A 21,754-nucleotide genomic window follows, 5' to 3' on the forward strand; every position below is an offset into this window, starting at 1 on the left:
GGCTGCCACTGCTGCAAAGTCTCTATCTGATCCCGACTCCGCCTCCGTTTCCGCCTTTCCCAAGTCTCCCGTCTCCCGGTTCGTCTCGACTCTTGATATCTCGCTCGATCGCTCTGCTCCACAACCGCCGCCGAGGCATCTGTAACCCCGGTGTGTTTTGCACCGGTTCGTCCGCTCGGCCCTGTGACCCACCATATCTCCCATCTCTGCCACCCAGAAGAAACCACGAAGAAAGACTATGCTGTGGCTACAACACTGCTCTTTCCTGCTCTCCCCTCTTTTTCATACGAATAGAAATAGCATCTGTAACGCCACTATCACGCGGTATGGATTCCGATGCTGGGTATACCTAACTGAGAAAATAAAACTCTATGGAATCGACGACTCTTGGTCGTTTTTTTTTGGACTAACGCCAACGCCACTCTTGCACAAGACACCGACCGGGCTAGTTGCGCTTGGAGCGCTTGCCCTTGTTGTCCATAAAGGCATGGACCTTGCGCTTCTTGCTCTCCTTCTTCTTCTCGCCACGCTTCTCCTGGCGCTTGGCCCATGCCTTGGGGTCCGAGACGGCCATGCGGGCACGCTTCTCACGACGGCCGGCACGCACCTCGCCGACACGGCGGCGGAGGCGTTCCCAGGACCGCGAGAAGGCAGTGGTACCGACACGGGTCTGGACAAAGTCGCGGACCTCGGTGGCGAGCTGGCGCAGCTCGTCGATGCCGCCGGCGCCGTCCAGGCCGGCGAGGTCGCCATCCTCGTCGAGAACGCGGTAGATGGGTGACAGGAGGTGCACAAGGAAATGGGCGGCCTGGCGACGGTCGAACGTACCGTACACACCGGCGAAGAATCGCAGGATCGACATGACGGGTCCGGTCCACAGGAGGACTTGGCCCGGAACAGTGTCGTTGGCTGCGGGGCGGGTGATGATGAGGCGGCGGGCGAGGAAGGACATGCGCGACATGAGCCACGCGAGGGGACGGCCAGTGGGCGACTCCATCGCGCCGGTAACGTCGTCTTCGTCCTTGACGGGACGCGACTCGTCCTGCTCCTGCTCCTCCTCGTCTTCGTCGTCGTCGTCCTTCTCCTCGTCCTCGTCTTCCACGGCCTTGGACTTCTTGGCAGCGTGCTCCGCCTTGTCGGCCACAGCCCACGACTTGGAAATATTCCACAGGAGCTTGACGAGCTGGTCGGCAAGCTTGGCGTCGACGACAACAGCCTCGCCATCCTCGCCACGGCTGCCGCCGAGGAGGATACAGCTCTTGCGCGAAATGTCCAGCAGGAGGTCCGGGCCCAAAAGGGTGAGCGGCTCATCGCCACCAGTAGCAAAGAGAACGGCAAGGGCACGAGCGGCGCCGAAACGGACCCATTCGTGGGGGAAGAGGAGGTGGGCGACAATGTCCTCCCAGGGGAGAGTCTCGGCGACAGCGGGGTTGCGCAGGGCCTTGGCGAGAACGGCGAGGGCGGCCTGGGGACGAGCGTGGTCGAGGGTGATCTCGGGGGCAAAGGCCGAGTCCCCCTGGTCGGTGGTCTCGGCAACGGCGAGCTCCTTGGCCGACTTGGTGATGACTGGCACAACGAGACCGGGGAGGGCAGCAAAAAGACCCTCGGGGGCGCCATCGGCCTCGCAGAGCAGGCCGTAGACGTTGAGGGCGGCGGAAGCGAGCGAGTCCTCCTCACCACCAACCCAGGCTGAGAGTACGGCAAGGGTACGGTCCTGGCCCTTGGGCTCAAGGTGCATGAAGAGTTGCTGGAGCAGAGCGCCGGCCATGTTACGGCACTTTTCGCTGTCGTCATTGGCGACAACGGCGACGAGAGCAACGAAGAACAGGTCGGCGTACTCGGCAAGGAGCTCGGCGGAGAACTTCTTAAAGACGGCAGCAAGCACTTCCATGACCGAAACACGACCGCTCTCAAAGACATAGTCCAGGTTGCGGGCCAAGAATGTCATTTGGGACTTGAGGCGGCCGGTACCCTGGGGGTAGTCGAGGAGGAACTGCATGAGCACACCGCGGCAAAGTTCCTGGACGTGGGTGCTCTGCGACGTGACCATGATGGACGACACGCGCTCCATCAGGTCGTAGATCTCGGGCACAACAAAGCGGCGAGCGACAACGGCACGGAGGACAGTGAAGATGGCACTCTGGCGCTCGTGGTCCTCCAGGTCAGGCGAGACAACCTCGATGAGGTACTTGAGTTGGGCGTCAGAGACCTGGGTCGCCTTGCAGTCGCGAATGAGAACAGCAAGGGTCTTCAGGGCGGTCTGGGGAACGTCACCCTCGGCGGTGCCACCAGCGTTCTTGATAACCTTGAAAATGTTGGTCACGAACGCGGGGAGGGCAGCATCGACCTGGGGCACGGGGCACTTGGCAACAGCGGCGGTAGCCTTGAGACCGAGAATAAGAATCGAGGCGTTGGGCGAGTAGAGCGTGTTACCGATGGCATTGACAAGGGGGCCGAGACGCGAAAGAATGTCGACATTGTCAAAGTCAAACTTGCCGCGGCGGAAGGCAGTGACAAAGAGCTCGAGACCGAAGATGACAAACTTGTGGGCGTTCTGGGGGTAAAAGTCCTCAGCGTCGTCCGACTTGCGCTTCAAGTTGACGGTGAAGCGGTCGGCGTTGGTCTTGGCGGCCTTGACCTCCTTCTTCTTTGGCTTGAGGTAGCGGCTGTTACCGTTGACGAGAGAGAAGCAGAGGTTGAGAATGTCGGCGGGACCCAGCATGCTGTTGGCGTTGAGTCCCAGAGCGACACGACGGAGAACCTCGTCGACCTGCTGCATCGTCTTGACGGCCTGCGAGACGTGCATGATCTCGCGGATGGGGGCGAGGACAGCCGACAGCTTGGCAGGTGAGACGACACGGGCAATGAGCTGGAACGTGTCGTTTCCCCTGCTGGCGGCACCGCGGACCTCGCGCATCTTGGTCTTGAAGCCGTCGGTCGCGACATCCTTACCACTCTCGCCCCAGATGACCTCGGCGGCGGCATTGACCGCGTCCTCGACAGCGGCGTCGAGGTTGGCGAAACGCTCGGCACCCTCAGTGGTGGCGTGCACGAGGATGGAGTGGATAGTGACGGCGAGAACGTGCTTCTGAGGACCACGCTGAAGGGAGGTCTTGAGCTCACGGAGCACACGGACGAGCCATGTAGGGCCAAGGAACATGGCAATCTTGCCCATGGTGTCACGGGCAATATCACGAGTGTCCTGGTCCTTGGAACGGAGGATCTGCGAGACAGTGTTGATGACGCGCAGAATCTCATTGTCGGACGAGTCGTCGGGGAGAGCCGATGCAAGCTTGACAATGCCGAGCGCGAGGGGAACACGGACCGAGTCGTCCGTCTCCGACTTTTCGCCAACAAACTTGCCCAGGTTCGGGAGCAGGCGGGTGAGTACGACCTCGGTGATGCGGGCGGTGGGAGAAACGGCCTTCTCCTCCTCCTCAACCTCCTCTTGGATGGTCTCTTCGATGGTGCCGTCGAGGGTGCTGTCGCTGCCAGCGAGGGTCTTGTCGCTAGTCTCTTCGTCCTGGCCGACGGTCTCGTCGCTCTTGAGGTCAAAGTGGAAGTTGTCAATAATGGCCGACACGCAACGGATCCAGAACTTTTGCTGGCCCGAAGAGGGACCACCGAGGCGAAGGAAACGGATGAGGAGACCGTTGTACTTGGACCAACCAAGCTTGGAGCTGAGACCACCAATCGAAGTGATCGACTCGTTGACAAGGTGGTGGTCGGTGACGTCGGTGGAGCCGGAGACGATGTGCTGCAGGACAGGAAGCCAGATGGTCGAAAGCGTTTGTTCACGAATGTTGCTCTCGACAACCTGCTCGCGCAGGCGACGGACAGCACGCGCACGACGATGGACCTGGATGTGCGCAATGTTGACGAAAATGTTGGTCTCGTCATCGTCACCGAGGAGAATGCTCATCTCGGAAAAGACGGGAATGCCGGTGCAGACACGGACGGCATGGGCGATCACGAGGAGAACCTCGTTACGAACCAGCTCGACCTTGGAGAGCAGGGCGCGACGGAGGGAGGGGAGGAGCACAAACTGGAGCGAGTCGACCAGGGGGCCCTCCTCAGCCTCGCCAACGAGCGAGACGAAGCGGCGGAGCAGCGATCCGGCGTTGGTGCGGATTGACATCTCCTCGGGCTCTTGAATGAAGAAGAGGGCCGAGCGGAGGATGGGCAGCCATTCGCGGGCAGTCTGAGGAAGAGTGTCCGACTCGTCATCGTTGAGCTTGGCAAACGCGTCGAGGCGCTTGTCGAAGTCAGGCTCGTCCATGCGCTTGACACGGTAGGCGTTGAGCTCGGAAACGATCCCGACCGTGGACGCAAGAGACGCGTCCGCCTTGCCAAAGGTCTGGAACACGCCCACAAGCGCACGGCGCGACGAGGGCATGAACAGAGTCTGGAAGAGGTTGGCAATGAGGTCGTAGCTCTGGGTGAAGAATGACGACGTGGGGTCGGCAAACTCGGGCGAGATGGCGTACAGGCGCTGGAGGGTGGTGAGGATGTTAACCTTGGCCTTTTCGGGCACCTGCTTGCCGGGCTGGCGGAGCATGGGACCGAGAAGGATAGCAAGCTGCTGAGCCTGGGTACCATCGGTGACGACGACAGAGAGGCGCGAAAGAATGGCCAGCAGGCGGCGCATAATGTCCTCGTTGGCCGAGGCGCGGAGCGAGGCGACCAGCTGGATAATGTTGTCCAGGAGGGGGCGAATGTGGGGCAGAAGCACGCCTTGGACAGTCTCTTCCTCGTCGAGGAGGGTGTCAATGACATCAAACACCTTGATAATCACCGTAGGCTTCACCTTGACGGCAGTCATGCACGCGAACGTCTTGGGCAAGGTGCGGTCGTCAAAGGTGACAAGAGCAGTAGCCATGTCAGGGCTGGACGACATGGCGGCAATGAGCTCGAGGGTACCGCTGGGAGCCTGGGTGTTCTCAATCTCGAGACGCTCGAGACGGGGCGAGATAATCGAGCGGAAGATGGCAGGGAGGAATGGGCCAAAGTCATAGTCGACAACGCTGGTGCGCAGGAACTGCACGAGGCGCTTGAGACCAGTCGAGCGGATGGAACGGAGGGGAGCGGCGCCCTTGTCGACCTTCTCGTCGTCGTCAACAACGTCCTCCTCCTCATCAGCCTCAGCCTCAGCTTCGGCCTCGTCCTTGTCCTCCTCGTCCTTCTCGGCATCAATGCCAACCTGGGCCTGCGACACAAGGACAACGGTAGCCGAGATGAGGCGGTTCCAGTGCACCATGGTCTGGGGACCGAGGTAGCGAAGAACATCCTGAAGGAAGGTAAGGAAACCAAGCTGCTGGCGACCAGTTGCCACGATCGCGATGCTGTCGAGGTCTGCAGGGGTAACGTCCTCAAAGCTGGTGAAGGGAGCCAGCATGAGATCAATGAGGGTCTTAAGCTCTCCAGCGGCACAGCCGCTCAACGAGGTGAGGACAACCTGCTTCCTGGCACCCTGGCCCTGGGCGGTGCTGGAACGTGCGTGGCGGCTCATCATGATACCGTACAGAAGGCGAATCGAGACGTCCAGGAACTCGGGACGGTGCTGCTCCTCGATGACAGTCGACTCGACGCCGAGCTCGAGGTGGAGAAGCTCATCACGGAACTTGGACTGCTCAAGGAGGTTCTTCAGGCGGTCGGCGTAAGGTGTAAGGTTGGGCGACTTGTAGGTGAGGAGACACTTGAGGGCCACAGTCTGGACCTTGGGCTCTCCCTTCGAGAGAAGGTCAAGGTAGAGCGTATGCAGCTCGGTGGAGCGGAACGCGGCCTTAGGGTTGACAAACTTGGCAAGCAGCTCAAGGAAGGTGATGGTACGGGCCTGAAGAAGGCGGGTGGACAGGTGGGAGACGGCCACGGGGGTGGAGTCGTCCGCGCCGGCAATGGCAAGGGCCACAGGGATAAACAGACGCGTGTGCTTCTCAACCATGGAAGGCGTAGCGGTGAGCACGGCGAGAAGCTGTGACTCGTAGCTGAGCACGTCGAGGCGGTCAGACGAAATCTGGGCCTTGATCTCTCCGACATCGAGCTTGTTGGCGTCATTGTTCTCAGCCCACGCGCGAACAACGGCGTTGCGCTTGGTGACTTGAGCGGAGCAACGGAACTCCTGCTCCTCGTCATCGTCCTCCTCTTCCTCCTCGACCTTTTGCTTGGTCCACTCGGGCTTTGTCACGCCAAGGTCGCTCATGACAGTCTGGTCGGCGACGATGGTCTTCTGGAGCTCGGCCCAGACAATCTCCCAAATGATTTCGGCGCGCTGCTTGGCGAGAGCGGTCAGAGAGGTAACAGTCTCGGCCCAGATGGGACGGAAGTTGACCTTGAGCTGGGCAACGAGGTAGGCGAGAGCATGCTGGATGGTGGCAGCGAGCTCATCGGCAGGCTCATTAATGTTGGCAACGTGCCTTGTCAGACGGGCAATGTTCGTGGTACGCTCGCGAATGTTCTTGAGAGACATCTCGGAGCGCTCAATGTTGAAGCACAGATCCCAGACTGCAGAGCAGTCCTTGGCACGCGAGCGAGTATAGGTGGCAAGAACACGAAGGGTCGAACGGCGGAGCGAAGAGTCGGCAGACACGAGGTTGGGGAACAACAGGTCAATGTTCTCGGTAGTGAGCCTGTTTGTCAGCTGAGTTGCGATATATGGTCCGCGAGTACTCACTTCGTCTCGGGGTAGCTCTCCACGAAATCGGCCACCTGTTCCATAACCTCGTGGTTCCAGTACCACTTGCTCAGAAGAACGTTGAGAGAGTCCTTGTCACGGATGTGGTTCTCGATTTCCTTCTGTACAGCCGCAGGGGCGCGGACAGAAAGCTGGTACAGGCAGACGAGAATGCGGCCAACAATGTGCGAGCTGTTCCACGCGCCACCCTCGATATACGCCTCCCTAGCCGCGTCAGCGTCGACTGGGCCACGCTCTCCAGCGGCGAGGTCGAGGAGAGCGAGGATGTCGGGAGAGAAGTGGGCGCTTTCGCTGGCGAGGTGAGGGACGAGCTTGAGGATGAGGCCAAAGATACGCTTGTCCTCCTCTGCGATACGCGACTCGACAATCGACTTGAGGAGCTTGACAAGAGCAGTGACGAGAGAAGCACGCCACCTGCCACCCTGGACGTTACTCAGACCACCGGTCAGGAATCCAGATCCAGCAAGGTTGTTGAGGAGCACCAGAGTAGGGAGAGGGTCGTCCTTGAGGCCAGTGAGCGCCGTGCGAGCAATGTGAGCAAGGAGGAACTGCTCAACACCGGTCCACTTGAACGCGATACACATGTTGACAAAGGCAAACGACTCGGCGGTGCTGAGCGCAGCCCACAGTGCGTCGATGAGGGCGACACCAGGCGAAAGCCACTCAGCAAGGTGACCAGCCGCGAGGGTTCCAACAATAGCGGCGACGACAGCGCGACGCCAGGCGCTTGCCTCCTCTCCAGTGGCGGCCTTGACCTCGGGCACAAGCGACTGCAGCTTGAGCATGGTGGGCTTGACCTGGGTCGAAGGGAAGCGCTTGCCCTTGCGGGTAGTGAGGAACGCCGAGAGAACATCCAGCATGGCGGTAGACGGGGCGAGGTCGCGGCTGGCCTGCTTCGAGCTTGAAGGGGTAGCAGGAGCGACGCGCGAGAGGATAGCCTCAACCAGCGGGGCGGTCTCGCCACTGGAGCAGTGGTGAACAAGCGCCGTGGAGATGCGACGAAGAGTGGCAGTGATCTCATCCGTGGGGTTGGCGGCAAGCTCATCGAGGAGAGCAGTGAAGATGGGAACTGCACGCGAGTGGAGGTGCCCAGACGTGCCCTTGATAGCGTTGGTCCAGACAGACTCCATGCCAGGAGTGTCCTCCTCGAGGAGAGCACCCATGAGGCGCGAGAGAGCATCGCCACGAGCCTTGCGGAGCACGCCGGCCCACGCGTCCGCAATACATTTGCGGACATAGGCCTTGTTGGTGGGGCCCAGGTAAGGGCGAACATGGCCCCAGGCGGCACGAAGGGTGGGGACCTGCTCGGGCTTGAGGAGGGTAGGGGCGATGGTGCGAAGGACGAGGGAGAGAGTGGAATAGGTGCGCTCAACGAGCTTGGGCTCCAGGGCACGGAGAGCACCGACACGGACGAGGTGGGCGACAGTGTCGGGGACATACGAAACCGTCTCGCCGAGACAGGTCTCGTACAGGGCCTGGAGGAGGGAGAGGACGGAGTCGAGACCCGAGTTGGCGTGGTCCTCGCCGTCCTTGAGGCGGTCAAAGAAGGCCGTAAACACATCAAAGATCGAGGGGATGTTGAGGAGGGTCATGGGGAGGGTACGTGTGAGGGGGAACACGGCACGCGACAGGTCCTGGTACGGGATCGTCAAGTCGTGCAGCTCGAGACGCGCGAGCTCGACGGTGAACGGGGTCTTCTGGGAACAAGTCAGTAACACTGCCATTCATCAAAGTACTCACACTCTGCTCCTCCTCGCCAAACTCCTCCCTCTCCCAGGACATTCCCTTGCGCTTGCCGACATCGACCGAGATGGCACCAATCTTCTCGGTGTAGGTCGCATACTGGAGGACAATGTCAGTGGAGTGGACGAGAGGAAGAATTTTGAGCTCACGCGGAAACGTTTTTGGGGTGGTTCGGACATGGTTGAAGGTGGTGTTCGCAGAACGCGCTTTGCAGCAACTCCTATGTTCCCTTGGAGATGATGCTGGCGCTGCTGCGTTGTTGTGGTGGTTGTAGAAGGGTGTGGGTCACAAAGTTGACGATGAACACTTGAACTTCTGGCGAATGGCGGGTCACGTGATTACTGACCTCCACTTCAGGAACCCTCCAGCTTGGACCACAATATCCAGAGCCCAGGTGTCAACGAGCCTGTCCATCTTGGCCTTGACCATTTCTTCTGCTTGACAATCAGCACAGCAACAATGACAGCAAACCGCCCTTCAAACGTTCTTCCCAACGCCATGCCATGGCCCATCTTTGAAAAGCTCAGGGACAAGCGCGTTGTCCTCGCCTCGTCCAGTCCACGGAGAAAGGACATTCTGGAGAACGTCGTGAGTGACTCGTGGCTTGCCCTCCCGGCCCAATCGCTAATGTGTAGGGCTTCCGTCCTGAGATCATTGCTTCCACGTTTGATGAGAAGCTTCCCAAGGGAATGTTTGAAGAACGTCTGGCCGACTATCCCGTCGCCACCGCTGGGGAGAAGGTGGGTGGTGTGGGGTTGATGTCCAACTAACGCCAGGCTATGGAGGTGTACGAGCGCCTGATGAAGGAGAACGACGCCGACCCTGCCGACATTGTCATTAGCGGTAAGCTACGTCTACCCGGTTCTAGCTGACATTAGCCGACACGGTCGTCATCTTCCCTCCTGAGAACGAGACGCACCGCGAGGGCCGCGAGCTGGCTGTTGACGCCAAGCGAGGCGCCGAGCGTTCGGAGATCCTCGAGAAGCCTGCCAACAAGGAGGAGCAAGCGAGGCTGTTGGGTCTGATGTCCGGACGTAGTTGCGAGGTTGTCACTGCTGTGTGCATTGGTGAGTTCACAGCCACGTTGTTACAGCTAACTCTCAGTCCACCCCACTGTCGAGGCGCCAGGATTCAAGCTGCAGTCCATCTCGTGCACCACCACTGTGCACTTTTTCGAGAACACAGTGGGTCCTGATGATCTTCGTAAGTCACGCTAACCCATCAGAAAGAGACGATACAGGCGTACGTCGACCACGGAGAGGGCAGCGACCGTGCAGGTGGCTTTGCCATTCAGGTGAGTGTTATAAACTTCACCATGTCCTAACCCCCAGGGTCTCGGAGGCCTCCTCATCGACCGTATCGATGGCAGCTACGACAACACTGTCGGGTGAGTAACGCTTTTGGTATCCGCTAACCCTTCAGCTTCCCCAACTCGCAGTTCTGGAAGTGGATGAGCGACCTGGACGAGGACGGTCTCTTTGATGACATGTAGAGAGATTGTATATTCTGTACAACTAGAGGACTATGCTAGAGGATGATCTGTTGGACCTCACGTGCAAGCAGCTGCCTGTGCTTCTCGTATATGGCGTACACCTCCTCGCGCTCAATGTACTTTCCACCTTGGCGGAGAAGCGGCTCGACCTCCATGGGCGACTGGGCCTGTTGGTCGGGGGCGAGAGGATCTTCCCGGTGTCCGTTGTTGTCGTCGTCTTCATCGGGAACGGGGGTCAAGGTATAGATGATCTCCAAGGCGGACAAGACACCTCCGTACGCGCTCGAGATTCCGGTGTCGATAATAATAACTTGGCCATCGCAGCGGGATACAATGTGCTCAAAGTTGGGAGTGTGGCCCTGGATAGTTAGAAACATTCGGGCCAACGTAACTCACCCCAATGATACGTCTCACACCAATCTTCTCCTTGATCTCCTTGGCCCACTTGCACACCGTGTCCTCGGGGCCTTCGGCTAGTCCACGAGCCCAGAGTGGTCCACCACCGCCATACAGTTCCTGCTCGTCCTTGGTGGTGCCCTCTGGGAGGCCCTGGTAAGGGTTAGGAGGGTAAGGAGGGGCGAGCGGTGGTGTCATAGCCCGTGTGAGCAACACGTGGCCAAGTTTGTTGATGGCGTCTGGGTATGGCGTGAGGTTGGAGAACGAGGGGCGGAGAGATCCATGAGTGAAGCTGAGAGTGGGCGCGTCGGGGAACGGTGACATTGGGACGCGGGCAGTGACAGAGTAGTTGGCAAGCCACTCCTGTCCGAGCCAGCCGTCGATGGACATTGCCTCACGACGCTGCTGGGATCCGCCAAACTGCTTAATGTCCAGAGGAGTCACGTATCGCCAGTCACTCAAGGCGTTCATGAACTCGTGGTTGCCCATGACGGAGACGACCTTGCCGCCCTCGGCCGCTGCCTCGCCACGGAGGCGCTGCATCATCTTGTAGATGTCAATGGCGTAACCGCCTCGGTCGACAATGTCGCCGGTCTGGACGAAAATATCGGATCCAGCCGCCCAAGCGTCGCGCTTGTCGATGAGGCCGGCCATGCGGAACACCTTTTTGGCATTGTGAATGTCGCCATGGAGGTCGCCCACAGCCACGATGCGCTGTCGGAACGCCTCACCGGGCGCGGGCGCTACAGGCTCGCCAGTGACTGTTTGTTTTCCGAACTGTCGTACCAAGACCATGACGAGGATACACACGGCTGCCACGAGTAGACGTGTTTGCTGAGTGGTGGGCACATGCATGGCCGTTGGAGAGGATGCAACGTCGCGGATGCCGAGTCACGAGATGCCCAGGCGCTGCTTGCGATGACGTTGGAGCGGTAACAGAGGTGAGAGAGCGGTGAAGAGAGAGAGTGTGGATGCGCGCGTCTCGGGATCTGGGTCGGACCTTTAAATGCCGTTATATCTCGCCGGTGGAGGTGCGCTGGATCGATCAACCCCCGCGACTTCCAGTCACCATGAACGACGTCAAGAACCGCATCGTCAAGCAAATCCAACAGAACCCAGCCACGGCCATGAACTGGCTTCTGGTGCTCGCCTGCATTCCTCTAGTATGGAGGATCACCTACCCGCTGCTCCCCGCGAGCATCACCGAGCCGTATGCGTACTGGGACCCCTCGCTCCTCAACACGGCCGTGGACAACCGCCTTCCTCGCTGGAGGAACATGGGCTACTGGGACGTGAGTGGACCTAGCTCTACAACGCAACTTTGCTGACAATTAGAACACGACCGACTTCACCGCTGCCAATGAAGCACTCGCTCGCCGCCTCCTCACGTTTGCCGATGCAAAGACTACGGGCAACACGCTCGACATGGCCCACGGCGAGGGCGAGAGCCTGTGTAAGTTGTATGACGGAACCACGCCCATCGGGATGATGCCAGATCGGTGGGATGACATGCACTGACACTGACGTAGTGATCCACCTCAAGACTGGTCCGCCCAACCGCCTCGACGCCCTCACGTCACTGGCATCGGAGACGCATGCTTCACAGATTCTCGTCGGGCACTGGCAGGAGGACTACAAGGACAAGACCGACGTCACTTGGTTTACAATGTCCGCCTCGTACCGCGCCAACAAGGACTTTGACCACCCCCTCAATCCGATGCGTGGTTTCACGGGCTCGAAGCGTGGGGGTGAGTCTGAGCCTGAGCCCGAGGCTGGCGATGTGTATCGCGATGCCGCCGAAGACCAGGTCATCTTTGACGACGCCGACTTTGTTGGAGAGGGAGACGAGAACATTGAGGCTGAACACCCAGCTCAAGCGTCGCAGGCTCCCGAGCCTTACGACCTGGTCTACGTTCTCGACGCCGCTTACCACTTCCCACCTGGCATCGGATACTTTGCCGCCTCGGTCCTCCCCGTCCTGCGCCCGGGCTCTGGCGTGCTGGCCTACACGGACGTTGTCCCGCCTCCGTCGTTCAGCAAGTGGCCCCTCAGCCTCGTCACTGGCTGGGTCGCGCCCGTTGCCCATCTCCCCAACCGCAACCTCAACGCCCGCCCCAAGACCATCGAGGCGTACGCTGAAATGCTCGAAAAGCTCGGCTATGTCGACGTCAAGATTGAAGACTGGAGCAGCCACGTCTTCCCCGGCCTCTCGGCCAACCTGCAGAACAGGGGCCTGTTCTGGACCGGTGTCGCGCAGACTGTCAAGTATGCGCACCGCTTCGGCTGGAAGTTCCTTGCTGTGCGTGGTGTGCGTCCCGACAAGGCGTAGACTCGAGGCACATAGGCAAGCAAGTCTCGTTTGAGTTGATGATAGCACGTAGTCTATGTAAAACCGTGTTTGACAGGATTCAGTCAGAGAAGGTCAACCGTACAGTCAACCGGCTCGTGCATTGACGAATATCGACAAAAAAGTGCCCCCCCAGGGGTTATGCTACAATGCCTGCGACGTCCCCCCGGCACGCCGCGCTCGCTCATGCTCATGATGGTATGGAACAAAATGCCCAGTGCTCGCTCATTCGACCTCGATGGCAGTGTCCGCTGCACTGCCACTCTGCTTGTTTTTGCGGTTGAGAATCTGCTGTCGGAGCCTCTCAAACTCGCTCTTCTGATCCGTAGCGTGGCGCTTCAGTCCCTCTTTGGACTGGAGAGCGTCCACTTCATCGTCCTTGCCCTTGTCCTTGTCACGCTTGCGGGACGCTTCCATGCTGGCGAGCTTGGTCCGCAGGACGGGTAGTGACGAAGGGTGAGAGGTATCCAAGTTGGCATTGAACAGCACGATCCACTCTTGAAAGCGGTTCTCGAGGGCCGTGCGGTCGCCGGTTGTCGGGAGACCGTGCTCCTGATGGGTCAGCGTTGACAAAAATGGGCATCCACCCACAGTGAGGAGCGCCCTCAGCTCTCCTAGTGCGGTCAGACTGTAGTTTGGCTTGACGATACGCTTCATATCCGCCCTGTTGTTAGCTGCTGCGTTAAGCATAAGTTCAACTCACACTTTGGCCTTTCCACTCGCCGCGCCCGAGAAGACCTTTTTCCAGTCCGCCTTCTGGTTTCCGACACTCAACGGTCCAGCCTTGGGTTTTGGTGGTGGGCATCCGCGGTCAATGTGGGTGGGGATGGCGGAGATGGGCATGGTTGCTGCGCAAAGGGGACACGGTGCTTCGTCTGAACGGTAAGCGACAGATCCGTTGTATGATGACCGCACCATTCTCAGCGAGCTCTGCAGGTACATCGGTGCTGTCGTCCTCGAGAACCTCAATGTCGCTGTCTGGCTCCTCGGGGGACGCCTTCCTGGGAGACGCGTTACGCGTACGCTTGGACGAGGATGCCACGCCAGAGTCGCGAGAACGCTTCCGTGGTGGCTGGGCAAGCTCGAGTAATGAGGCTCTGAATGTTAGCTTAGAGTGCCTAGGCTATGCAGCTCACCTGGCAGCCTCCCATGCGTCGGTCATCTCCTCGAGTGCGCGATTCCTGCGAATGGAGGCTTCCTTGGCTGGTTCATGGCAGCTGGGGCATTTCTTGGATACGTCAAGAAAGGAGCGGATACACTGGCGGCGGGTAAGCTACGATTCCCAAGGGTTATCACCCACAGCTGAGCAGAAAGAATGGCCACATGAGATGCTGACGGGACCTTGGAAGAGTTCCTTGCAGATGGGGCACACGACAGCACGGTCCAGCCGGCGGAGCTGGGGGAACGACTCGGGGAAGGGGACGGGTTCGGTGTCGCCCGCCTGGAGGAGCGGGTGGCTCAAGTCCATTTGTAATGGCGAGGAGGGTTCCTCCGCGTGTGTCTTGTCGTTTTGACTGGGACGATGATACGAGCGAGATGTGATAGGGAAGGACAAAAGCAAGCCGGAGTGTGTATGTTTGTAGAGGTTGACTCACCCAGGCGCGTCCCCTACGCGTGTTGGGTGGCGACATTTTTGCTTCCGTCGCACGCCGCGCCGCGAGGGTGTGGAGGTCCAAACCCATTATGGGACGTCGTCGACATTGGCGTGTACACAAGATACCCATTGTCCATCTCGAGGAGTGCAAGCAATGGAGGAGGGTGAGCTAGCGTGCTATGCTGCAGCTGACATCCAGGATCCTCAATATCCTTCTATGTCGCATGTGCGGCCATCACCTTCTATGTGGTCGTCTGGACTATTTGTCTTAACGGATGGCGCGTCGCGTAAGTGCTATTGTTTGGGCGAAAAGAGACGGCATACGTTGGCTGACAAAAAGTGTGTCGCGATATGGCCACTCCTTGGCACCTTCGCGGTTTACATGTCTGCCAGCCGACTCGGTCCCCGGTGTGACGATTATTCGTCCACTGTGTGGTCTGGACACCAACCTCTACAACACGCTGGAGAGCGTGATGCGCCTCGACTATCCCAAGTACGAGGTCATCTTTGCTCTGCAGAGCAAGACCGACGAGGCTCTGGGTGTGGTGGAGATGCTCATGAACAAGTTTCCACACGTCGACGCCAAGGTGGTCATTAGTGAGCCACCCAAAAGCGAGTGTATAAAAACTAGAGCTGACGTGCAACCGCAGACGGCGAAAAGGTCGGTGTCAACCCAAAGGTGAACAACCTGATGGAGCCGTTCCGTCAAGCCAAGTATGACCTTCTCTGGGTCATTGACGCCACTATTACTGTCACTCCACATGTGCTCGGCCGTATGGTCGATGCTTTTGTGTCCCGCCGTGGGTCTGATGTCGAGAACTCGCCTCTTATTTCAGACGATGAACGCCCACCGCCTACGCGCGGCCAAGTCGGACTCGTCCACCAGGTTCCCATCGCAGTTGTGTACCAGCGCACGTGGGGGAGCCTAATCGAGCAAGCATACCTCAACTCTACGCACGCAAAAATGTACCTCAGCATTGTGAGTGATGACTCGCCGATATTTCCCCCTCCTTGCCAGGCTAACCCAACACCTTACAGAACAGCGTCGCTCTCGAGTCGTGCGTCGTCGGCAAGTCGAACATGTACTCGCGCGCCAATGTCCAGTCCCTCACCACCCCTTCCCCTACTCTGCGCAAACAGCCTGACCCACCTCGTGGTCTCGCCGGTTTTGGCCCGTTCATGGCTGAAGACAACATGATTGCCCTGTCGCTGTGGCACGAGCTGGGCCTCAAGCACGCAATGGAGGGCGACGTCGCACTGGATTTCATCGGCGCCATGAGCGTCCACGCGTACATTGACAGGCGAGCGCGGTGGATCCGCGTTCGCAAGATGATGACGCTGCCGGCCACGTTGCTGGAGCCGTTGACAGAGTCCATCGCCTGCGGCCTGTACGGCGCTTGGGCGACGCACAAGCTGTTTGGATGGTGGCGGGTTCCGTTCTTCGTCATCCACATGGCGCTGTGGCTTGCGGTGGACCTCGACGTGCGCGCCAAGCTCACCACCAATGTCAGGCATATTGGCCCCCCTGCCGGCAAACTCGCGTTCACGGCTGCCTGGGCCGCGCGCGAGGTGCTTGCGCTTCCCATCTGGCTGTATGCCATGATCGGTTCCAACGTCATGTGGCGTGGCCACAAGTACCGCGTCCTCGCATCTGGTAAGGTCAAACAAGCGCTTGCCATTCACAACTGGGAACGGCCTGCCAAGGATAATCAGCTGACAACCACAGGCGAGGCGAAGCGGATAGACCAGTAATAGTCCTCGTACGACAGCCATAGAGCCATCAGAAAGACGGACATAGACGCAGATACAGCGGTGAAAGCAGCTTTTGGGCACTTGGAACCCTGCGGTGACTGCATGATGCACTCTCCTCCGCGTGCAATACGTGTTTTGTTGTTCTCGCCCAAGGAGACAGGGTCACAGGGGGACCGCCGAGATTGGATAACCATGACATGCTACATGAACCCCTTATGCGTGGAAGCACATGTCTGTGCGGAGTCTGCGGACTCGAAGCGACGTGCGCACGAAGCGGCTGAAGCGGTATGTGCGTTACAGGAACAACGAGGGCAGACGCATTCTCAGAACTGCGGAGCGGTGGGCCGAAACATGACGTATGAACAGACGTGTGAAGAAAGGATGCTGGTGGTGATGCGGTGCAGCACAAGAAAGGAAAGACACGACGAATACATGACGCCGGGTAACGGGCGTGTGGCAGTGTGGCATCCCCGGGCACTGATTGGTGCACGTATTAACTCTGTCGCGTGTGCGTCTGCCTCTACATCTACATCTCGCCCTCCTCGGCGCCGAGCAGCCATCCGACGCCGCGAACGAGCGCACGGCGGCCGACGGCACGGACGCTCTCCTCGTCGCCGTCGTCGAACAGGGCCGCGGCGTCACGCCTGGCCGACGAGCTGTCCCGACGCGCAGCCAACGCTCCTCCGTGACCGTGGCCTTGACCTTGACCTTGACCTTGGCCGTCACGCGAGTCACGCGAGTCGCGGCTGTCGTGGCGGGAGAGGTCGGGGGAGCGCGCGCTTCCCAGGGCCGGCGAGCCCGTGAATGAGCGCAGACCGTGGCCGAGGTCGAGGGCCAGGCGCGCTGCGCGCGCCGCAGTCCGCGAGCCGAGGACGCGTTCCTCGCCGCCGGCCGGGAGGTTCAACGACGGCGGCGTGCCGCTGCTGCTCGTGGAGCGGGTCATGTGGAGCACCTCGGGGTGGGCGGCGACTTCTGCCTCGACCTTGCGCCAGATGGGGAGGATGACAGGCACGTCGTCGGGCGGACACAGCGCGATGGCCTGGGCCAGCAGCGCCATGCGCCCGCCCAGGTCGGGGTACTGAGCCTGGCGGCCAAGGGCGAGACACGACCGCCACACGACGGCACGGAGCTTGTGCGCCGCCTCGTCGTCACCGGACCCTTCGCCGAGGTCTGGCTGGGCCATGCCGACCATTTCGTCGACGCGGTCGCGCGCGAGGTCCCAGTCCTCGGCGGCCACGGCGGCGTCGACCAGCATGGCCAGAACTTCGGCGCGGGCAGCTTGGTCATTTGCGTAGCCAAGCTTGTCGGTGAGCTCGAGGATGATGCCCGTGTGCCTGTACGCATCGTCCGAGGTGGAGAGGACACGGCGGATGAGGTCCAGCTTGTTGGTGGTGTGGCGGATCTCGGCTGGTGTGAGGTTTGAGAGGGAGCGGAAGGTGGTCAGGCGCGAAGTGGCCTGGATAAAGTCGCGCTCGGCGTGAATAGCAGGAGTCTCGGGGGGAACAGAGAGGCATTCGTAAGCCAGCTTCATGTCGCCAGTGTGAATGTTGCCCGTCTCGGCGCGCATGTAAAACTCCTTGGACGTGGTAAGGACCACATCCTCGAGACTCTCCGGGGTGAAGTGTCCCTCGGGCTCGAGACGACGAATGACCTTTTTGGCAGTCGCAAAGTCTGCGTTGTCAGTTGCGACCACAGAAACATAACTTACTGCCTGCAGAAAGCACTCCGCCGAGGAAGATGCGCATAAGCTCCTCCTTTGAGAGCATGCCAAACGCGCCACGGAGGAGTGAATCGCCGCCGCTCTGGAGCCTGTCCATGTCCTCCCAAAGAGCCACCCACACACGCTCGTCGGCATTGCGGGTGGCCTGCCGGCGCACCATCTTCTCGGCGAGCGTCACCTGCTCGTCGTGGTTACGCGCCGACTGAAGCAGAGTGCGGAGGTACACGGGCACCTCCCATCGCGAGAGGACCTCGCCCGACATGAGCTGCATGTCGAGAATGTCAAGGGCGCGGGACAGGGATGAGAAGGGGAGGGGCTTGAAGAAGATGAACAGCTCCGGGGCGGAATGCGCACCCGCGCTCGAGACGGTGGGCCGCACAAAGTCGGCAATGGACTCGAGCGTGGTGGCCGTCGCTTCGCGGTCCGACTCTGGGTCGCCGCCAGACACGTCCCACACGGGGAGACACTCGAAAATGGCCGACATGGTCTTGTAGGCGTCGCGCTGGTCGCTGCCGTAAAGAATCGCAAGGGCCATGCGAGCGACCGTCTGGTCGTCCTTGATGAGACGGGCGGGTGCGCGCAGGGTGGCCTTTGATGCCTCAAAGCAGGGAAGAGCAAGGTCGAGGGGAAGCTCGAGGATGGCGCTGTGAAGCATCCTCTGGACCAGTCCTGGATCGGCATTGCCAGCACGCTCGGCACGAGACTCGAGCACGTAGAGGTAAGGAAGGACGAGACGGCGAATGTCGTCGACGACGCTGTCCGGGGTAGAGTTGGAGAGATACGCCTTGACAATCTCCTCCTCGCTGGCGGTACGCCATGTTGCCAGTGACCACTGTCCAAGCTGCTCGGGTGTGAGGTTGGCATCATAGATGAGGCGTGAGAGGAGCGAGAGGTCCTCCCCAATGGCGTCCAGGCCTCCAACACCGAGGGCGGCACCATGCTGCACCCAGGTGAGCTGTGAGTCCAAAAGACCGAGGTCGTCAAGAGCGAACACGCGGTCTGTGTACCACTCGGAGATACCGTCGCTTGACAGCGTGTCGTCCTTGCGGTTGGGAAGCAGTGCCGGGGCAGCAGCGGGGCCGAGGGATGCAGGGCCGAAATGAGGAACCAAAAGGTCGAGGAAGCACGGTGTGTCGACTACCTTGCCCTTGGGCCATGCGCGTCCTTCTCCATCTTCGCCAGCCGATGGCAACAAGGCCAGGACGTCGTCGTCGGCGGGTGACACCCAGCCTGGGATGGCCTCGACAATGGCCAGGCGGTACGGCCAAATGTCGGACGAGTGGCGCTGGCACACGACCCGCAGCGCAGTCAGGTGAGCTGACGTTGCGAAATAGAGCGCAGAGAAGACGACCGACTGCAGGATAAAAGTGGAAGGGTCTATCGGTGGGTTCTGTGGCTCAGCAGAGTCCGGCGTCGCCGTGTCCGCCTTTGGCAGTGGTACCGGCTCCTCGTCCTCACTCGCGTCCTCGGCCCACGGGTCGTCGAGTATGGGTGGAATCTCGTCGTTATCGTCCTCATCGTCGCCGCCCTCTGCCCACGGGTCGTCGTCCCAGGGGTCATCGTCCTCGGCTGCAATGTCTTCTTCGGCTTGCTTTGCCGGCGTTCCGGCTATTGGTTCTGGTGGAGGGGTTCGGGGTGCGTGGAAGGTGTCAAACGTGTCCAGGCGACGACGAGCCTGTTGCAGGACAGCGAGGCATCGCGCAACCACATGTCGGGGCTCGTCACTGTCGAGCACAGCCCGGAGCTGGGCATGCACGTCGTCCTGCGACCATCCTTCCCAGCCGTCGCCCTTGGTCGCGTGGCTCTCTTCGAGGCGCGAGCGCACGTCGCCTTCCAAGAGCTCGACCTCTTCAGACCCGGCTCGCAGGCCGACGTCGACAATAAGACGCAGAACATTCTGGTCGTAAAACTTGCCACTCAGCACGAGGTTGGTGCAGGTGACGAGACGCTGGGCGGTCGGAATGTTCTCCAACGAGGCGCCAATGGTCGCCTGCGAAAGAGCGTGGGCAGGTGTTGAGAGCAGCGTTTCGGCGTCGAGCAGATGAGACGTCGAAGAGGACGCCACTGGGACGTCTGGTTCGGTCTCCATTGCTGCTGCAGAGTGCGCTACTGCTTGCAAGGTCGTAACAAAGTCGTTTTGAAGGTGCACCGTGTCCACAATCGTGGACCTTCGATGAGCGCATCGGGGTTCGGTAGTTTATTCATGCCACCCTTTTAGTTTGACTCTCCCACGCTGAACCCCGAAGGCCCCCTCCACCGGACTTGTGTGCATTCTGCCTCACGTTCCTCCTGCAGCGCTGGCCTCTAGCCTCTAGCCTCTGGTGTGAGGGCATCAACAATTCGCGACCCGTCCGCGTCTATCTGAGAGGTTGATACATCCTTCTTGAGAACAGTGGTGCAGTAATGGAAAAATTGGCGCGGTATAAACCAGCCAACAGCGAAGGGCACCCAAAGCGCCTCTCACCTTCCTCTGTGATCGATGGGTTATGACCTGTGAGGATGCCTTCCCGACCCAGCGGCAATCTTGGCAAGACGACGGTCGTCGACTGGCATGGTCTCAACCATAGGCGCCTCCACAGCTGGTGGTGGAGAAACCTCCCGCGCAAGACTGCTGTGCAGGGCGATCAGCATTTCGATGACGTACGGCCAGTGGCCAGTGGCAGGCCAACGGTGCCACATTGACGGTTCCAGGATCATGACGCGACGCGATCGACCATGGCGGGTCACAACGACGCTATGCGCAATAATAGCGGACGGGTACGCACACACCACACTGTGTCGTCGTCGTCGGCTGGAGGGGATATCAAAGGTGGTGTAGCGGACAACTGCGTTCTCGGCGTTGCCACACCTCCCCTCCACGGGTCAGTGATCAGTGATCTGTGAGCAGCCAACAGAATGCGCCTTTCAGAGTCGGCAGAGCAAACCAAAGGCTGCGACACTGACATAGGGACGATGGACCTGGCCGCAGCTGAGGAAAGGCTCCGGAACGAAATGCTGCAATGAAGGCACACTCGTCGCGTACATGCTCTCGCTCCACTCCGCGGGCCTCGGGGGGGCAGCGAGAGAGGGCCGGTCGTGTTCGTTGCCATGGACATTAGGTTTTGTTGGCCAATGTGTCGGTAACTATGCGGAGTCACAAGCCCCCTCGACGATAAACAAAGCTCAAGGAACCGCTGTTTGCTTCTGGCGTGCGGGGAAATGGGGGTGGCTCGGGAGTAGCAGAAAGCGACTCGGGTCGATGTCAAGTGAGAGGTCAGACACGTCTGTCTGTACGAGCAGCGCAGGCAGTTGAGTTGGCTTGAGCTGGCTTGAGCTGGCTTTTGGCAAGGAGCTCTGCGTCCATACTCCTACCGAGTGCCTGATCATCGACGGCCCCCTCTGCCTGCGTCAAGCCGCCTTTCCTTGCATCGTTGTTGTGGTCGGATACGACCATCGCATCGTGGACAGTAGGGACGGACACAGGGGCGCGCCACAGCAGGACAACAGACCGTCTCTTGGCCGTTTAGCCCTGGGTGTAGGCGGTGTACGCAGACCTGTTGATCCTGTGATCCTGTGAGTAGTGTTTTGTTTGTGCATGTGCGCGGATCGGCTGAAGCGACGCTTGAGAGCTTGGGAAGACACCGTACCTCGTATCAGCTGAGCTGAGTTGACAGCTGAAGCTGACTGGGGGGTGTGGGCCAATGTCGGTCGGTGGTTGCAAGCTTCCATGCCGGTGGAGCAAGGGGCTGGGGCTTGTGAGAAGCTGGCAACCAAAGATCTGAATTGGCCAATGTCTTGGGGCTGTGTAGGCTGGCTGGACGTGCCAAAAGCGTGACAACACAATGCAGCTGAACAGGACAGAGGCGCGCAAAAGGCTTGCAGAGGCGTGCACAGAGGATACCATGTACAGAGAGCGGTTCTCTTCATTTGACTGAATGGGAGTTGCCCACCTGGGTTGTGTGGGCCAAGATCGATTGTGTGGCGGCGTGACCCCGTGTGAGGTGCGGGGTGTGTGTGTGCCGCGCCAAAGCGTGCAGCCG

At 59.9% G+C, this 21,754-nt stretch overlaps 7 protein-coding genes across 7 annotated transcripts; 3 read left to right on the plus strand and 4 right to left on the minus strand.

Moving 5' to 3' along the window:
- Positions 1-445: 445 nt before the first annotated feature.
- Positions 446-8,613, minus strand: UTP20 (U3 snoRNP protein; the record flags this gene model as incomplete). The annotated part of the gene is made up of 4 exons (XM_028621511.1): positions 446-6,626; positions 6,671-8,388; positions 8,432-8,533; positions 8,584-8,613. 4 exons carry the CDS (start codon positions 8,611-8,613, stop codon positions 446-448), a joined length of 8,031 nt encoding a protein of 2,676 aa, XP_028477963.1.
- Positions 8,614-8,893: 280 nt separating this feature from the next.
- On the plus strand, positions 8,894-9,888 carry EHS24_006038 (uncharacterized protein; the record flags this gene model as incomplete). Its single annotated transcript, XM_028621512.1, has 8 exons — positions 8,894-9,022; positions 9,070-9,174; positions 9,211-9,277; positions 9,313-9,501; positions 9,539-9,618; positions 9,660-9,728; positions 9,766-9,821; positions 9,873-9,888. The coding sequence occupies 8 exons, from the start codon at positions 8,894-8,896 to the stop codon at positions 9,886-9,888; spliced, it is 711 nt and encodes a 236-aa protein (XP_028477964.1).
- Positions 9,889-9,961: 73 nt separating this feature from the next.
- On the minus strand, positions 9,962-11,177 carry EHS24_006039 (uncharacterized protein; the record flags this gene model as incomplete). Its single annotated transcript, XM_028621513.1, has 2 exons — positions 9,962-10,285; positions 10,323-11,177. 2 exons carry the CDS (start codon positions 11,175-11,177, stop codon positions 9,962-9,964), a joined length of 1,179 nt encoding a protein of 392 aa, XP_028477965.1.
- Positions 11,178-11,392: 215 nt separating this feature from the next.
- EHS24_006040 (uncharacterized protein) lies at positions 11,393-12,651 on the plus strand (the record flags this gene model as incomplete). Its single annotated transcript, XM_028621514.1, has 3 exons — positions 11,393-11,614; positions 11,658-11,775; positions 11,852-12,651. 3 exons carry the CDS (start codon positions 11,393-11,395, stop codon positions 12,649-12,651), a joined length of 1,140 nt encoding a protein of 379 aa, XP_028477966.1.
- A 243-nt stretch (positions 12,652-12,894) lies between these two features.
- RAD18 (E3 ubiquitin-protein ligase rad18) lies at positions 12,895-14,137 on the minus strand (the record flags this gene model as incomplete). The annotated part of the gene is made up of 6 exons (XM_028621515.1): positions 12,895-13,221; positions 13,261-13,333; positions 13,373-13,544; positions 13,585-13,766; positions 13,806-13,942; positions 14,006-14,137. 6 exons carry the CDS (start codon positions 14,135-14,137, stop codon positions 12,895-12,897), a joined length of 1,023 nt encoding a protein of 340 aa, XP_028477967.1.
- A 599-nt stretch (positions 14,138-14,736) lies between these two features.
- GCS1_2 (Zn finger-containing GTPase- Activating Protein for ARF) lies at positions 14,737-16,015 on the plus strand (the record flags this gene model as incomplete). Its single annotated transcript, XM_028621516.1, has 4 exons — positions 14,737-14,860; positions 14,914-15,242; positions 15,302-15,917; positions 15,990-16,015. The coding sequence occupies 4 exons, from the start codon at positions 14,737-14,739 to the stop codon at positions 16,013-16,015; spliced, it is 1,095 nt and encodes a 364-aa protein (XP_028477968.1).
- Positions 16,016-16,541: 526 nt separating this feature from the next.
- On the minus strand, positions 16,542-19,824 carry EHS24_006043 (uncharacterized protein; the record flags this gene model as incomplete). The annotated part of the gene is made up of 2 exons (XM_028621517.1): positions 16,542-17,686; positions 17,724-19,824. 2 exons carry the CDS (start codon positions 19,822-19,824, stop codon positions 16,542-16,544), a joined length of 3,246 nt encoding a protein of 1,081 aa, XP_028477969.1.
- Positions 19,825-21,754: the final 1,930 nt, after the last annotated feature.

Source organism: Apiotrichum porosum (genome assembly GCF_003942205.1).
Source record: "Apiotrichum porosum strain DSM 27194 chromosome Unknown scaffold_3, whole genome shotgun sequence".
In the NCBI taxonomy this organism is placed as follows: Eukaryota; Fungi; Basidiomycota; class Tremellomycetes; order Trichosporonales; family Trichosporonaceae; genus Apiotrichum; species Apiotrichum porosum.